General features: G+C 34.5%; 1 protein-coding gene across 3 annotated transcripts in view; it reads right to left on the bottom strand.

Moving 5' to 3' along the window:
* Positions 1–19,226, bottom strand: part of EPM2A (EPM2A glucan phosphatase, laforin) — a 78,298-nt gene that overhangs the window by 24,547 nt on the left and 34,525 nt on the right. For all 3 annotated transcript variants that reach the window (XM_087939843.1, XM_087939837.1, XM_087939851.1), the window contains exon 3: positions 7,038–7,279. In XM_087939843.1, the coding sequence (XP_087795969.1) occupies positions 7,038–7,279 (242 nt within the window). The remainder of the gene's footprint in view (positions 1–7,037; positions 7,280–19,226) is intronic.

Below are 19,226 nucleotides of genomic sequence, written 5' to 3'. Positions count from 1 at the left end.
GGTTGCTGGGTGGGCGTGGCCATGATGGGTGTGGCTTAGTTGGCCTCCTGTCCCACAGCGGGCAGGCTTTCCTTGAGCCTCTGGGAGGGTGAAAACAGCCTCCCCAGTCTCCAGAGGCTCTCTGGAGGCCGAAAACAGGCCCATTTCCGGCTTTCTGGAACTTCAGGGAGGCCTATTTTTTGCCCTCACTGAGCCTCCACACGGGCCCTGCACTTACCTGCGATCCAAAATGGCCCATGCAGGGACTCTTGGGATAGGCGGTGCAGGGAGGACGGGGCCAGCCATGGGTGGGATTTGTCAGTTTGCCAAACTGGCCATAAAATTAACAACTGGTTCACCCGAACCAGTGCAAACCGGTAGCATCCCACCCCTGCTATGAGGTTACCAAGGCAATGTCCTACCTCTCCAGTATGTTTTTTTTAAAAAAGTCTGTATTTTAATAAGCTAAGAAGCATATTCAGCTGATAAATGTAGATATAGTGCTTAGTTTGTTTTATTAGCGACCTGCAGATTAGCCAATGATTCAATTTGATTTGTTGCTCTTTCCCTATTTTGTAAATTACTGAATTAGAGTAAGTTATTCTTCTATTTTTATGTCTTTCTCATCTTAAGCTTTTCACCAACAAATGTAGCCTTTTATTCACTTTATTTCCTGAACTTGCTTATAAATCATCATCTGGAAGTGCAGGTAGGAGAGATCATTTTGGATTTCAAAATCTGAAGTGGGCTTCCCAAAGAAAATTGATACAGGCCCTTTGCAGAAACCAAATTGTCACAGAATATTTATAGTCAAAAATTCAGGAATAAGAGCCTTGGAGAACATGAATTTATCTTACCTTTCAAGCATGGAGAACTTATAGAATCTAACTTAACATATACAGGGCATTTTCTTATGGCAAGCATGGAAAGGAAGGAAGAATGAGGTTGCTACAAAATCAGAAGTCTTTTATCTGATTTATAAACAAAAAATTCCATCTTAGCAACTATGGATTAAGCAGATGGGGTTCAGCAGAGAAAAATGAACCAATGTTGCGTAAGGCAACAGAAAATAATTCAATGTACACGAAGTACATATTTTTCTAATTCACATACATAGTTCCAAAACAAAGCAATTCTGTTCCAGGCATAATCCTAAGTAAAATGCAATATGTTTCCTCAACTACAACTCTTTTGTCCCTTGTGTTCTTTTGCATAGCCCATTTTTTAATAAAAGAATCAGTAATATAAATGTAATATAAATTCAAGACCTCTGCCAGCAAGAGAAAGGAAATAGAGATACAGAATAAGGCAAGAGGACATAAATGAAATGGCAAGCCTAACTAGAGAGTATCCCTTGGCAAATGTCTAAAGTCTGATAATAAGAATGTGGAGAAGACTGAAGCATATTTAATGCTTATTTTTTTTCTGATTTTGCAAGAGGTGAGGTCTCATATTCAGATGATATTTTACTGAAAAACTACTGCTGCCACTAAAGGCCGTGTTTAAATCATACTACAATACAAGCAGGTTTTTTTTTTAAAAAAAAATGGAACTGTGCTCACATTTTAAATACTGAAGCCTCTTACAAAAGGTAAATACTCTATAAGAGCTGATTATGGTGAGGAGCAAGACGGAGTAAAGTTGACCTCTCTTCTTTGTTCAGTGATTAACATGAATACATTAACCCATAAGCAGGGGTGGGATTCTACCAGTTCGCACCTATTTGCTAGAACCGGTTGTTAACATTCTAAGCAGTTCGGAGAACCGGTTGTAAGAAGAAATTACTGGACTAATCCTGTAAGGAAGGAAACATTCTGGTATTGCTTACAGAAACTGCCTCTTCATTAACCCTTATTTACATTCTTGGCAGGACTAGACTTCCTGTCTCAAGAACATCTCTGGAGTTTTTTTCCCCTCATTTGCTGGTACTTTGCTTGTGTGGAGTGACCATTCAAAGTTACAATGGCACCGAAAAAAGTGACTTATGACCATTTTTCACACTTACGACTGTTGCAGCATCCCCACAGTCACCAGAGACCAGGCGAGGAGATGCGTGCCTCGATGTGAGTGATACTGAGTTGGCCATGCTCAGCCAATAACATGACCACATGCCCACCAACTAAGCCATGCCCACAGAACCAGTTGTTAAAAATTTTGAATCCCACCCCTGCCCATAAGGAAGAATGAAACAAGCAGACTGAGGTGAGGGATCACAATGACACTGATTTCCAACTCCTCAAGGAACATGGAATAGGACTATTCAATGTTTGGTGCTTTAAATAAAGATGTATTCTACTTTTGTCCCAGAGTATTTATGTCTCTTAAGGAAAGTTCAATGGCAACAATGACCTTGGGAGTATATGCTGGTGGAAGTGCATCCTCCTGATAGGATAAGGTGGGAATTAAACTTCTGTGTCACTGCACGTCAGGGAATGTATATGAGTCTGGCGTTCCGAGATTATTACCTAACTATTGCATTTATACCTCTGTGAATGTTAATGTTCTAGCTAAAACAACAAAACATAGAAAACTTCCCAAAAGTCAGATCAACCAATCAGCATGCAGGACATGCATCTCTACATAATGCATAGTTCAAATCTGGGAGGTGTGTATGTCAGTCCATCTACAACCATCTGTAATTTACACTTACCCATCAACCCAATTGCAGTGTAGGTATGCGTCAATGCCTACATCTGCAAGAGACTAACTCAAGCTTAATGCTTGCTGGAGTAACACCAACAGGGGGTAGTGGAACAAAGATTACTCAGCAATGAAGGAGATGGAAAGTGGGGCTGTACAGGTATAATGAAAGCCAATCAGTTTAGGATAAGAACTCCAAAATCTGCCCCCCCTCCCCAAAAAAAGAGAAGGTGATAGCAAAATGCTTTTATCTTGTTGTATTCCATTTGTATAAACATTTAGACAAGTTGGATGTCAGATGCTGAGATTTCTTCCCAGATTAGAAAACTTCCCTGTAGCGATTGAGGAAATATAAACTAGATTTGGAGGTGATAAAATGCCCAGAACAAAGCTACATGAAAATTTGGTCATTGATCAGTATTGAAAAAGAAGTGATTTTCCAAAGCAATAAATAAATAGAATATGGTATTTTAAATGCATGAATCAAGGAATCCTAGAAATATTAAAGCAAGGATGTTAGCATACTACATGCAGTATTTTAGGAATAAGTGAAGCCTAAGTGGACCAGAATGAGTTATTTTAAATCAGATGTTTTTGTGATATCCAGAGCAAGAGAATATGCAAAACAGTTGGAGTGGCCATAATTCTCCAAAAGTACAATGCTAAGTATTTAGTTGCCTATAAACCAATAAAGAAAACCATATCTATTAGAATCAGTGACTATTTAATGAACATTAGTTTTAAATAAGTTCTAAGCTCCCAATATAGATGTAATGGCAGAGGACACAAATTATATGGAAAAATATAGGAAGTGATAAAAAAGATGACAGAAAGAATGTAATCCAGTAATGGGGTGATTGGATGGACAGAGTTGGAGAAAAAGAGATACTTGGAATTAAGAGGAATTGAAGTGGAAAATGCATCAGAATAGGAAAAAAGGTTAATATAATTTTACAAAGAAATTTCTTTGTTCATTTTTGCCAAAACCTGCTTCAGCCAACATAAATACAAGCTTTATGAAGGGTCATTGCCAGATGGACAATGTCACAATAAGTTACTTAATGGAAACTGAAGATGGATAAATGCAAGCCAAATAGCTAAAACACTTCTAAGTGCAAAATGTATTTTGGTGTCCAAAATACAGGATAAGCTTTGCAAAGAAATAAAAGGATATAGGTATGCTGGCAGTCTGAATGCAATATTTATTTTCATATACTGGATTTGTATCTGTCTTTTATGCAGGATTCGAAGGCAATGGCTATGGCTATGGCAAGAAGTAAGAGAAATGACATGAAAAACAAAGTAGACAAAATATCCCCCAAAATTAAAAAAAAAAATCAAGTGACTTTCAGAACTACCTTTCACTATAACCAAGGAAAGACAGAAGACAAAGGCTTTGATCAGTAAGAAAAAATTTAAATGATTGATTACAGATTTTCAATATCAAACAAGAAGCAATTGGAAAAAAAGTCAAATACAGAAAAATTAACAAGAAAAGAAACATATTTTAAAGATTAGTGATTTTTTTACTACAGGTGAACACTTATAGAAAACCTGATATAGCCAGAAACTTCGAAAAGACATCTATATAGAATAAGTAAGATTCAGAAGAAATTGTGTATTAGTGATCCGCTGAATTTAATTCTCCAAGAATGAAAGTTTTATTTAAGATCTTAACAGAGGAATAGAGTTATATATGGAAACAGAGATGATGAATGAATAGGCAAATTTCAGAAAAAGCAGAGAGACATGAGATCACGTTGCTAATATAAGATGGAGACTTTATCAGAGTGAGCTAAATGAATGAGTTTCTATCTTTACTCAATAAAGCAAATTTTTGACTATGCTGATCATACCAGAATTATGGATCTGAAAATAATTACTTAGAATGCCAAAGTTGCAAGAAGAATTATCCATCAATTGGTCTTTGAAGATGTAAAATGACTGCTCCCTTGAACCTGGTTATGAGCAAGCCATATATTTCTGCAATGTGATGCAAACATTATTATGTGTGTGGACAGGATCAGGATGACCTTTGCAAGTTTTATAGGAAGCATCTCTACTTTGCATAATTTTTGTCTCATCTTTCCCCCCATGCTAACCATCCCCATATCTATCTATCTATCTATCTATCTATCTATCTATCCATTTTTCGTATTTCTAGACCATCATCTCTTCCAAAGAGCTATGTGAAATAAATTTTCCAATTTTTTAAAATGGAAAAGCTACACACAATGAAAAAGCAGGAAATGTATAGCACCTAATGCTTTTCATGGTTACTCTTTCTCAACTTTAAAACCTCACTCCCAAGAAATAGGAACAATTCAAAGCCAAAATAAAAAGCTGACCAAGGAAAAGGTTCAGCCTCTCACCTGTGTTGTTCTAATGTACCTTCTAAATATTTTCAAATGTTTTCAAATGCACAGAGAACAATATTAATTCTAACTTTGTACAACATCTAGTCTGGCCCAAAGAGGAATTTAAATACTGTAGGAATGTGTGATGAACACATGTGCTACTTGCTCCTATAAAATTATTGATGAAAAATATAAACCTAGAATTCTATTTATATATAGTTTCAAATGGGTATCATTATTTCTAATGAAACAGTTTCATCAGAAACAGTGTTCTTCATAGTTCATTTAAGACAGAGGTCTCATTCTCACGGCCCGCGGGCCAATTGCGGCCCGCAGGATGTTATCCTGTGCCCCCCACTGTGATATGAAAGTATAACATTTGAGGATATTTTTTTAACAACGTTTTTTGTGGAATCCCTTATGCGGCTCAGCCTCACCCAGACTCTGCCTCCAGCGGCCCCCAGGTAAATTGAGTTTGAGACCCCTGATTTAAGACATGATCAGACATGGCTGTAAAAACATGGCTTTAATAAAGCTAATTGAAGACAAGGAGAAGGAACGTCTTTCAAAAGATAACGTTTTGTTAAAAAAATGCTCAGTCTAAAGGTCATACTCGCCTAATTAATTTAAAATCATAAACATTCAACAAACATAAAGGGAATATTTTCCCCCTTACCCTCCACTCTAAAGCTGGCAATACATAAGCTTTCTATACCTTAATATTTTCATTTCAGGAGTGCTCCAATTCTTTTTTCCCATTTGAGATATGAGCAATAGGTTTAATAGGATTAACATGACCAACAGAGACATTAAATGTTAAAATTCTTCAGGAAAGGTTTCCTGCTTGATAGTCAGATAAAGGCTGTACTTTTTCAGAAGACAAGTTGGACACCTCATTATCTTTTGGGGATCTATTTATGGATTTATTTGCAGATTTTTAATATTTTATTACTCTCAATTATCGGGATCATTAATTATTGGCTGGCGACTGTCAGTTAAATTTTGTTTTGTTACTTTTTAGTTTTAATTCAACAAGGTGAGGCACAACTATTCTGATATGTAATAGATAAATAAACATATTTCTTGATCCTGCTATCTGGAATATTACAAACATGAGAAGTGTTATTGGAATAATATTGATCTAGTTTAAAAGCTATTTTAGGAAAATACAATAAAATTGATTAATCATGTAGCATTTTACAAAGGAGTAGTTATGACCCTATCAATTGGTTGCCTTACAAATACCCAGAATCTTATAGTGCTTCAGAGCATAATAAATTTATTGCAGCATGAAATTTTAAATACATAATTCATATGCACAAAAGTGGCCTTAATTAAATGATCTTAATTAATTGTGATTATATGATAGCTTTATGGATAATATCCCAGGGCAAAGAAAGTATATATGTTCAAAAAAAATCATTTTACTTTTGAGATCCATCCTGCTGCCAAGTTTACTTATATTTATATTTTTATGAGTTTGTAATCCCTTAATTCAGGGAAGAGTCAAGGCGACTGGATGGAGCTGAGCGTTTACTGGCTGGATGCCCTTCCTGACACCTATGAGGAGTTTACAGCAGATATTTTCTCTTTGTGTCTAAAAGAGAAACATCTGCCACTACCTAGGACTGAACTCTCAACCTTCCAAATGGGAGGTGAGCATCTTTACTACTAGGTCATCATGCTGCTCCACCACATTTATATATATAAATTAAATAACTATATGCTTTTAGTAGCACTGATAAAAATTAATTAAAGCCTATTGAGTAAACATGGTTTTCTTATCTTCACAAACAACACCATCATATTATTAATCTCTACCACAAAAACAAGCATTTTCTTTAAATATCGCTGAATATTTAGTATATTCTAAGAATACACAATGCATAATTAGCTATTACACTTAAAATGAACTCTTATGAGATTTGCTTGTTAAATCTTTAGGATTCTCCATGAGTAACATAATGCAAACATCCAAAATTAACATTAAATTTGTAAAGCTCTATTATTCAACTATATCATTGAATGGATGCTTTCTTAGAGATGGAATGTGAATATTACCTTCAGTACTCATGTCTGGTGTTGGCATCCAGACGTAAGCAAGGCCTTCTTCTTTGTACAACTTCATAAGAACTTCTGGGCTCATTGGTTCTGGATAGCGGTTGCATCCCCAGGAATTCTGAACCACATCCCATTCAGTCTGGAAATTCATTATTGCTGTAATGCCCAACTCATGTTTAAGTTTGACAGTCACATGTTCCACTTGACGAGGGCAACTTCCTAACCACAGATTTGGCAAAATCCTGTTCAAAGAGAAAAATATTGAACAAATGAATGTTAAAGACTTCAGTGATTAATCTAAATCAGTAACATGATTAATCGAGGGATACTCATTTTCTACAATTCATGTTTAATTACAAAGTTACCAAATATCACTAGGAACTTGATATTCAAGAAAGAAATGAAGGAAAGAATCATTTCTACAGACCACAAAGAAACCCCTCAAACCAAATTCAAGGCTTTCATGAAGGACAAAGAAAAATGTATTTCCTGATAACACTTTCTAGCACCCCAAGAAGTCCACTTCATAGTTTGGCCAGATAATTTCTCATACATTACAACAAGTAATACTTATTGGACACAAAATATAACACTGTACATTAAAAATCTGCTGTCAGATTTTGCACAGAGAAATCAAGTAATGGATCATTATTTGGCTACAAAAACATTTAGCTGAATAATCTTGTTATTGATACTTAGTTCAGTTATTTGGACTTCTAAATTAGACTACCAGTTTGGGTATTGTGAAACAGGTTATTAATCACTTGTATTGTATTATCATTCAGCAATTTACTCAAGACAATGTTCTTAATATCGACTTGAGAAATCCTCAGAGAGGAACATATTTGTTAAATTACCTCATTCTTGTGAGGACTGTCACTATATATTATGATAGCAAATTCTATCATTCTTTCATAGATACAAGGTTTGTCACATGTAATTGTATTTTAATGATGTTGGTTTAAGTCTTCCAGAAATGTGCTTCTCTGTAATGGTTTTGTTTTCCCATAATGATAACTAATGTACTAAACACTGGATGATGCAATTTTAACAAGAGGGCCATTTATATGATATATGAGTCTTGCATGTTTCTTATATTTCTTTCCAGAAATTCATCTTCCTGAATAAAGTAATTCTCTCTTTCATCTGTGTCTAAGCTAGTGAGTGTTTGACTAGATAGAGAAATTGATTAACATCAGAAAGTAGATTACCAAGAATGTATTTAAATGATTTTATTTGGCCTGAAACACAACAACGGTTGTCAACTTTCAAAGACTTAGAGACATGTTAGGAAGGGGATCAAGGTTAGAATAATTTATTTATTGTAAGAAGATGGACAAATCTATAGAATTAGAGATTGGATTGTACATCACTATCCTGTGACTTCTGAATATTTTTTTGAAAAAAAGGAATAGACCCAATTATTAAACTGACATGAAATTAATGAAGTACAATCATTTCACCATAACTATATAGATTGAATCAATCAAAACATTAATATATTTTAAGAACACAAATGAAAACTTATTTTAATTGTTACAGTATTTAATGAAACAATCAGTTCTTTTGATAAATTTGAAAAAAAACATTGGGATGATGATTTGGCCACTAAACTTAAATCTCACTGGAAATTCTTCTGGCAAAACAGAATCACTTTTAAATCTATGTCAGTAGCTATCAAGAAAAAATAATTATAAAAACAACTGATCAGTGCTATTATGCTCGATTAGGTTAGACTATATGAATTGCAACTCTTTTTGATAATTTTCCCAGAGATATAAATAAATTAGTACACATCTCATCTTTGGCTGGCAATGCTTTTTGTCAATCACCAACAAACTCTTATAGGGAATTTTCGGGATGACTCACTATATGCTTGTTAAAGCATATGAACCAAATGAGTACAGAAAACTAATTCAGCTTTTATAGCTTAGCCACTAACTTTGTTATTGAAGAATACTAAAAAAATAAACTACTTCATTTATTAAAATTTATTCTTTAAAAGTGCAGATAATCATCACAGTTGAAAAGTGAATAATTCAAGAAAAATAATGAACATTGTAAAGATTAGAATTTAATCTATACTTAATACCCAATTATTTGTTTGGTAAACAATTACTTCCAATATTTGCTTGGATAGGAATATTTACTATTTATGTTTAATTTGTTTCTATTTCTCTTCTCTTCCTCCCCCCACAAAAATGAATCCCCCTAAAAATATTACTCTTTCGGTTTGCCATGGATATATTTTGCTTTATTATTTATTATTGTTACATGCAACAGTGGTCAAAGACGATGGGGGAAAAAAGGGAGGATAACCAGGGTGGGATCCGACAGGGTTAACTACCAGTTCGGTGATTTACAAGGTTTGGTGATTTACGATGTGCTTCCCTGCACGCTGCAGGCATGCCTGTAAATCGTCATCAGCTTGTGGCCTGGACAGCTGAGCAGTGCTGCGTGCAGAGAAGCAGTGTTTGAAAAAGCACTTTTTTCTTGCTTTTTCAACTGCACCTGTGCCTTGCACAGCAGCTGAGGTTGAAAAAGCAGGAAATAAAGGTCAGATAAGAGCCCGGGCAGGCGGGTGGGCCAAAACATCAGCAGATATAGAACCGGTTCTATGTCTGCTGCTCTTCAGAGCTACCGGTCTGCGGTCCTTATTTTTAAAACCCACATTAAAAGTTAGTAAATATTGCAAAGATGGAAGGGAAACTATAAATGAATCACACTTTTTTTAAAAAAAAAATCTTACCCTGTTCCTTGAACGGTGATATTTAGAAGGTTATCCTGTGAGTTCAATGACTCTCTAAAATTACTAGAACTTGGAGATGGGAGGAGCTTGCGCCGTGGCGATACGGTCTGCAATCGAGCTCTCGATTGCAGCCGATATCTCCGCCACTGGCCGGTCCAACGGACTCTACGCTGTCCCGTAGGGACAGCCATCGTGAAGAGCATATCCTGAGGATTCCGGGATACCGCAAAATCCCTGGAGAGCCCGGGTGAAGCTCTTCTTGCCAGCGGCGGAGAGGCAGCCCCATGCTGCTGAGGCCGGGCGACTCAGACGGAAAGAGTTTGAGAAAGAGTTTGTCGGTTGGGTGAGAACTTCTTTTTTTATTTAATTTTTGAATTTGGAAAGTTTACTCTAATTATCTGAAGAAACCTGTGTGATTTTTGTTTTGTTTTTTGACAAAATTGATTTAGCGGCGTTTTTTAGGGAAACGTCAAAAGAGAATCCATTTTTTTTCTTTTCTTTGCTTTTTGGACTCTATTGTTACTTATTGGATAACTGGACTGTTTTCTTTTTCTTATATATTCATATGTTTTATTCTTTTTCTGGACTTTTATTTTTATTTTTTCTGGGCTAGAGGCTTCTCTTGATTTTGTTTGATTTTTAGGTGTTTGTTTTGTGTATTGCAAGTCGGCTTTCCCTTAAGAGAGGAGGGGGAAAGTGAGAACTATGATACTTTGTAACACTGCCACCTAGAGGCTCGGAAATATTTAAAAAAAGAAAAATAGACTCTTCTTCTCAAGGACATCCCCTGATAAGATAGAGGAAAGTACTTTGTGGAATATTATTACAGGTGTCTTTCTGGATATACATGGCTCAGCTTTGAAGCTTGTGGGAAAGAGAAGGGAGTTATAATTAGAGCCTTGGATAATTAAATAGAGTGCAGTGTTGTTGTTTTTTTTTGAGTTCTGCCAACCCCTTCACTAACATCAAGGTCCTGACTTTTAAGCTTGATTTATTTGCAAAGGAAGCCTCTGAATTTCTTTTTTCTACTTATATTTTATTTTGATTTAACTGATTTTATTTTTTTCTTTTGTCTATTTGGATCCTGTTTTCTCTTTTTTTTTTTTTTTTTAATGTACATTAGCGGACTATTTCTTTTTCCTTTTTTTAATTGAGGTTTTTTCTTTTTTCTTTTTTTTTCTGGCTGGACTAAGGTGTGGAATCTGAAGAAACTTATTTTTCTTGGTTTTTGTTTTGTTTTTTGTTTTTTCTCTTTTCTTTTTCCCTTCTTCCTTTTTGGCTTTGTCTTGTTTATTATTATTATTGGGTTTTTATTTTTACTGTTACTTTTTTTTTTTTTTATGGTTTTTTTTTCTCATTCTTTTTTATTGAACTAAGGTCAGGAAGAATTTGAAGAATTTTCTTTTTTTTTTTTCTTTTTCTCTCTCACTTTTGGCTTTTTTATTGTTGGCCTTCTTACCTTGATTAAAATTTCATATTTCTTTCTCTTTTTTTTGTGGACTAAAATTTGAAAAAAACTTGAAGAGTTGGAACCACTTAAAATGAGTAAGAAATTTATATCTTCGGGTGCCTCTATGTCTGCTTCTGCCTCCCCACCATCTGGACAGCGCTCAATTCAGACATTGTTAAAGCAAGATAAGGAGAAAGAAAAAGAACAAGAAAGAGTATCCTTCCAGATGATTATGCAAGGAATTCAAGATCTTAAGGTAAAAATGGATACTATTGAACAAAGAACAGGTAGGATGGAACAGATGATGGAAAAATATGAAGAGAGACTCCAAAATGTTGAAGAGGAGGCAAACAAAGAGAGGAGAAAATTGGAAATATCGACAATAGATTAATAGCGATTGAACAAGAAAAAGTGAGATGTTGAAGTGGGAGTTGGATAGATCAGAATTTTATCTTAGATTCCAAAATATAGAAGAAGAAAAAGGACAAGATTTGGTTGCGATAATGGTAGGAATCTTGGCGGAGGCACTCGAGATAACAGAAGAGAAGATGATGGATGGAATTGATGAGATATATCGAGTTTTTACAAGATATGCGATGAGAAATAACCTACCCAGAGAAGTTCATATTAGATTTATTAAAAATCTTTGAAGACACAAATATTGCAAGTAGCAAGAGAGAAGCCACTGAAATACAAAAGTAAAGAAATTTTGGTTTTAAAACAAATACCTAGAAGAGTGAGAGAGATGAGAAGAGAATACCGATTCCTGACTAAAAGGTTATTGGAAAAAGAGGTGTCTTACAGGTGGTTGATTCTAGAAGGATTGATGTTTACGTGGCAGGAACAGAGACATAGAATTGATTCAATTGAGAAAGCAGAACTGTTTTGCGCAGAGGTTTTTGGAGGCAGAGAAGGAGGAGCAGGAAAGGAGGTCCCATCAATTGAATCTCAAGAGGAACAAATGGAGGTTGGAAAAGAAGAAGGTGCAGTAGGTGGACAAGTGGATATTAAAGATCAACGTGAGGCAAGACCCACGAGAGTGGTTAAATCTAAATATAAAACATAATTATGGAAGAAAAAAATTGATTACAATGAATATAAATGGACTGAACTTAGCTGCTAAGAGAAGGAAGATTTTCCATAAATTAATGAAATTAAGGTTCGACATAATTTGTTTACAAGAAGTTCATATTAAAAAGCAACATGAACAATTGTTATTACAACCAAAATTAGGGAAATTGTATACCTCTTTGACACAATCCAAGAAAAGAGGGGTGGTTTTATATATTAAAGAGGCCATTCCAGCAAAAATGATTTATACAGATGATGATGGGAGAATATTAATGGTAGAAATAATGGACAATAATAGAAAGATACTTTTGATTGCAATTTATGCAATCGAATGATAAACAGGAAGAATTCTATAGAAAATTACATACTAAGACTGCCGAACTTGACTATGCTAATGTAATTATGATGGGAGACTTTAATGGAATTGTGGATAATAGACTTGACTATATTGCAACAACAGTAAAGCATAACAGGAAAATTCTTCCTAAATCCTTTTTTAAAATGATAGATGAATTAACTTTAAAAGACATATGGAGAGAAAGAAATGATAAATCTAAGCAATTTACGTTCTATTCAAATAGGCATTTATCATGGTCCAGACTGGATATGATTTGGATCTCAACAGATTTAATGTCTAGTATTCAAGAAGTAAATATTGAAACAAGTACTTGGGCTGACCATAACCCATTGACAATTGAATGGAAGGGACAAAGGAAAAGATCGAGATGGACATTAAATAATTCTATTTTAAAGGATAAGGAATTTATACAATGGATGGAGAAAGAATTGGCCTTCTTCTTTAAAGAGAACAGAAAAGAAGACACCTCAATACAGAATGTTTGGGACACAATGAAGGCCTATGTTAGAGGCTTGATAATAGACTATACAAGAAAAAGAACAACAGGAAAAGGCGAACTCTTAAAGCCTTGGATGATGAATATAAGGGACTTGAAAAAGAATTACAGAAAATGCCACACAGAAAAGATGTTAAAATGAAACTGGATATAACTAAACATAAAATGGATTTAATAGAGAAAGAAGAACTGGCACAGAAAATTAGGAATGCTAAACAGAATTATTTTGAGGATGCAAATAAGCCAGGTAGATGGCTAGCATACAAATTGAGAAAGGAGAAAGAGTCGAGGAAAATACCGCAGTTAATAGACTCACCAAGGTAAAATTTGTTATGGCAGCAAAAAAAAAAAAAGAGATTATTTATGATTTTTATAAGCATTTGTATAAGAAAGAAGACATTGACGAGGAGAAAGTTAAACAATACCTACAGAATGCAAATCTACCTAAGATACCTAAAGAGATTGAAGAAATGCTAGAAAGTAATATAACAATGATGGAGTTAAGTCAAGCACTTAAGAAACAAAATAATGGAAAGGCACCAGGTCCAGACGGGTTTCCTGTAGAATTTTATAAAATCTTTCAAGAATCACTGTGTATTCCACTGTTAGAAGTTATGAATGAAGTTATGTTAAAAAGATGATACCTAAAACATGGTCAGAGGCTTACATTACACTTATTCCAAAAGAGGAGGCGGACCTACTGCAAATCAAGAATTATAGACCGATTTCTTTATTAAATGCAGATTATAAAATTTTTGCTTCAATATTAGCAGAAAGACTTAAAAAGTACTTGAATAACTTTATCCACTCAGACCAAAATGGGTTTTTGCCAAAGCGACAAATCAGAGACAATATGAGAGTAATTCTGGACACCCTGGAATACTATGAGGCACATCCTGAAAAGCAAAATGGCTTTGATATTTTTAGATGCTCAAAAGGCATTTGATAACGTGAATTGAGATTTATGTTACTTTTAATGGAACAGATGGGCTTTGCTAGAAGATTTATTCAGGCAATAGAAGCAATTTATAATGAACAAACAGCTAAGGTAATGATGGAGGGAGAATTTACAGATCCTATTAATATAAGAAAAGGCACAAGACAAGGTTGTCCTCTTCTCCCTTGATATTTGTATTGACTTTGGAAGTGTTGAATAGAAATATCAGAGAAGATAAAACTATAAAAGGAATGAAAATTAAAAAGGAAGAATTTAAACTACAAGCCTTTGCAGATGACCTAGTCTTTATCTTGAAGACCCTATAGAAACAGCCTCGAAACTGTTGGAAAAGATAGAGGTCTATGGGGAGGTGGCTGGTTTGAAAATAAATAGAGATAAAAACAAAGATTTTGTCAAAGAATATGTTGCTGAAACAAAGGGAAGAGTTGGCAGAACTGTTAAAAATTCAAGTTACAAACAAGGTTAAGTATCTGGGGATATATTTGACATCAAGATGTAGTACATTGAAGGAGAATAATTATATTAAACTTAAACAACAGATAGCTCAAGACTTGAAAAAAATGGGAGAACTTACAATTGTCATTAATAGGAAGGATTTCAACAATTAAGATGAACATTTTACCCAGAGTCTTATTTTTGTTTCAAACAATACCAATTAGGCTTGGAAAAGAATATTTTGAGGATTTAAATAAAATTGTTTTGAAGTATATATGGCAAGGTAAGAAAGCAAGAATAAAGTTAAAGCTTTTACAGGATGCTAGATTTAGAGGAGGGTTTGGACTGCCTAATTGGGAGTTGTACTACCAAGCTGCAAACTTGACGTGGGTTAAAGAATGGATAACATTAAGGAAAACCAGATTGTTGACATTAGAAGGTCATGATTTGTTGTTGGGCTGGCATGCTTTTTATGGTACAAGGGAACTAAAACACAGGGGTATTTTAGAAGGCATTATATACGGGAGTCTCTGTGGTTGAATTGGGAGAAGATAAAAACAGTGTTATTTGAAAATTCCAGTTTGGTTATCGACGATAGAAGCGTTTTCTTATCCTATAATCTATAAAAAGGAACAAACAGTTAACTATGGGGAATTATTAGATGAAAAGGGTGAACTTAAATCGATGCAAAAATTGGAAGAACAAGGTATACGGATGAATTGGTTTTCATATTTGCAAATATATTCAAAGTACCATGAGGATTCCAAAGCAGAGGGATTTTATGATAAGCAAACTGACTTGGATAAGATTTTGATGGGTACTGATGAAAAGGTGATTAAAAATTGTATGGTTATTTATTGCAAATTAAGCTTGAGGAAGAACAAGTTAAAGAAACTATGATTGCGTGGGGAGGAATTTTGGATATGGGATTGATTTAGAGAAATGGCAGAAATTATGGTCGCAAAATTATAAAATGACAATGTCTACAGCCTATAAAGAAAAACTTGTATAAGATGTTTTACAGGTGGCATTTTCCCCGACAAGGATAGCAAGAATGTTTAAGAACAAATCCGAAAAATGCTGGAAATGTCATCAGAAACCTGGTTCATACTATCACATGTGGTGGACTTGTGAGGATGCTAGAAAATATTGGACTAAAATCCACATGTGGCTGGAAAAATGACAAAGAAGCATATAGACTTGAAACCGGAGTTTTTTCTATTGGGAATACTACCAGATACTTATAGTAAAGAGTTGAAATATTTGATTGTAAATGTATTGACTGCTGCTAGGATTGTATTTGCAAAAATTGGAAAAATGAGAAAATTCCATTGCAAGAAGAAGTTGTAAAGAAAATTTTGGAATGTGCTGAGATGAGTAGATTGACTTTTGAAATTAGAGAGCAAGAAGATAAACAATTTTATTTAGTTTGGGATCTTTTCTATCAATGGTTGAATGATGAAATATTAAAATATAAAAGTTAGATAATAAGGAATAATAATGACTTTATTTTCCTTTCCTTTTATTGGTTTTTGATACTATATTTATATAATAGCTTTCTTTGTTTCTTTCTTTTTCATATTTGGGATAGAATTGGTATGATTATAAGATTTGTTTTAGAATAAAATATTTAAAATATAGTTATCTCATAAAGGCATGACCGAATAAAAGTTTAGCCAAATTTTTCTTTTTTTTCTTTAATAGAGATACTAGGATTTATAAATTTGTATTGATAAGAGTATTATATAAAGTAACTGTAATTGTGACTATGTGGTGAATGCACAAAACCGATGGACCAACCGACTTACGGTGTGTACAAAAATATGGGGGAGCTGATACTTTTATGCTTTGTTGTTGTGTTTTTTATGTTAAAAAAATAATAAAAATTTATATATATAAAATTACTAGAACTTAAAACTCTCAACCTAAAGTCCCACTTTATATATTTGAAGAAAGACAAGACAAAGAAAAGCACTAAATGAGTAAATTGGATGGCACTACAGACTCATAAAAAAACAAGCATATACAAGATCAAATTGGCTAAACAAAAGATCATTATATCTAGCTGAAAATATTCATTATCCATGGTTCAATGATACTAATGGAAAATGGACAGGTAAGCCAGCCCTGAAGAGATAAGAAGGACAAAACAAGAATCTATAGTCATTCTGTCTTGGGTGCCATGAGGTGTAGCATTTAGAATTTTCAATTAAATATCCTCAGATTAGGGATCTAAGAACAAATTACAATACACACCTTTCAATGAAGACTTATCTTCATTAGAGCCATAGTGGTACAGTGGTTAAAATGCAGTATTGTAGGTTAACTCTGCCTTCAGCCAGGAGTTCGATCCTGACCAGTTGACTTAGCCTTCAATCCTTCTGAGGTCGGTAAAATGAGGACAGAAATTGTTGGGGGCAATATGATGACTCCATTAACTGTTTAGAGAAGGCTATAAAGCACTGTGAAGCAGTATATAAGTCTAATTGCTATTGCTATCTTCATACTTCCTTTGCCCTATGAGCAACATGTCAGCCCCACTAGCTAGACCAGACCAAGAAATAAACTCCATAGAGTTTATAGAGTGTACTGAGAGTGGTTATAATAATAGACTTGCAAATAAGACTGCACTGTATTTTATCTTCCTTCTAATACTTTAGTGAATTAGAGAGGTGTCTATCTGAGTTGCTTACAAACATTACCTGTTTGTTGTGGAAATGAAATATTTTTCATTTCTCAACACCCTAGCAACGAATTGTACATATCTCCATCGAGATCATCTTCTTTACTTTCTACACAATGTAACAACTCCAACGTGATTGAGGCTGGTTCTGAAAATGTTCAATTTAAAATGCAGTAAATAGATACTAAGAAAACATGGGGTTTTATAAAGTCACTTTTGCAATTACTATTCTGTCACAAGACATTAAATTATTTTAACAATATCAATGCACAGGATGAATGATTTCCTATTGAACTCTGCACATTCTTAATTAAAGTTGACAAATCACTGTGAATGCAGATGAAACTAGAACAAACTTTTTTCAATTAATTATATGAATCCTGTTTTTACCTACAGAGACATTACAAGACTGTGGTTGTAAAATGTCACTGCTGTTCTGATGCCATTTTGCATTGTGAATCATTAGAAAATTACCAACCTTGTAACCATCTTCTAGTTTCACAAGCAATTCAACCAAGTCAAGAAGCAGTGTAAAAGCAAGAGAGGCAAGCAGATTTCAGTAAATTTGTTTATCTATAATGAAGTGACGAATTTAACTTGTTTATTTATAATGCAGCTTTCTATGCTTGTTCCTTATGATTAAAGTGAATACTTGCCAAAATTAAGTTACTTTTCTGGCCATTAACTTATAGTGCTGTTTTTACTTCTATTGGTAAATCCAGCACTGACTCCTACTTTTATTATCTACTTAAACTGCACTTTACTTACTTGCCCATTAAGTGTTATGATTCAATTTCACAAAACACTTCATGATTGTCAGGTTCATTATTAGTACCTTTCCCGATTGTCTAGAAATATTACGGCTACATCTACCACAATTTCCAAGTGGCTGAGAAATCAGATAATTATAATCCTAATACACCTGAAGGGTAAAACAGTTGTGGAAAACAGAGCTTTATTGTGTGTTTAAAGTCTGATCTTGTACAACATGAGTCCCAATAGGCTTAGATATACTGCATAGATCTGCCCTGTGGTAGTATTTCAAGAGCTAGTAACATATAATGCTCATACAAGTGATAAGAGGGAAAGGAAGGTAGTTTCTGTTATTCATCCATCTATCTATCCAAACCCTGGATGATAAAGAGCTCTTATAATTAACATCCAAGCTGCAATGCCTGGAGGAAAACCCAGGTTTTTACGGCCTTCTGAAAGATCACTAGAGTCAGGGCCACCTGTATCTCAAGGAAGAGGCTGCTTCATAGGGCAGGCACCATGACAGAGAAGGATCCCTTCAAGTGACTCTGAATGTTCATTCTAGTAAATCTAATGGAATAGTCAGAAAATATATGGGAAAAGAGATCTTGCAAGTATGCTGGCCCCATGTAGTTTTAAAGGTGACAACCAGCACCTAGAAATGCCTACTAGGAGCCAGTAAAAGTTAATTAATTGATAACAGAAACTTTGAAAAAAAATGAAGGTACACAGAAATATGCTTTACTGTAGCAGACAATGACATTGTCTTTCAGTATTAGCTCATACTTCTGGTGAAAATTCTCCAAGAAAGAACTTCCAAGAAGTGAGCACTGAGAATATAACAATATGAATAAAACTACTGAGAACTGGACTGGCATGGATGGAGAGAGACTATATCCAAATGCTGAAAAAGGATAGACTATATCAAAATGATAGAGAGAAAAACCAAGAGTGCCTTGACCATTAAAGGCAAAGAAGTCCTGTTTATGGACTATCTACAATAGGGGTGTCAATTTGGCAGCCCACAGGCCAGATGTGTCAAACGCAGGCCACGCCCACCCCAGCTCCACAAAGGGGAAAAAACATCATGAAACATCGCCTGATGGCAATGTGACGCCGCAAGTTTGACACCTGTGATCTACAACCTTAACAATATTTGTGTTAATGAAATACTGTATTTTTTGGACTATAAGACACTCTGGAATATAAGACGGACATTAGCTTTAGAGGAGGAAA

Source organism: Pseudonaja textilis, chromosome 1, assembly GCF_049901715.1.
Source record: "Pseudonaja textilis isolate UNSWEBS1 chromosome 1, rPseTex1.2, whole genome shotgun sequence".
NCBI classification, from domain to species: domain Eukaryota; kingdom Metazoa; phylum Chordata; class Lepidosauria; order Squamata; family Elapidae; genus Pseudonaja; species Pseudonaja textilis.
The sequence above is the reverse complement of the archived record's forward strand: the minus strand, read 5'-3'. Positions and strand labels throughout refer to the sequence as shown.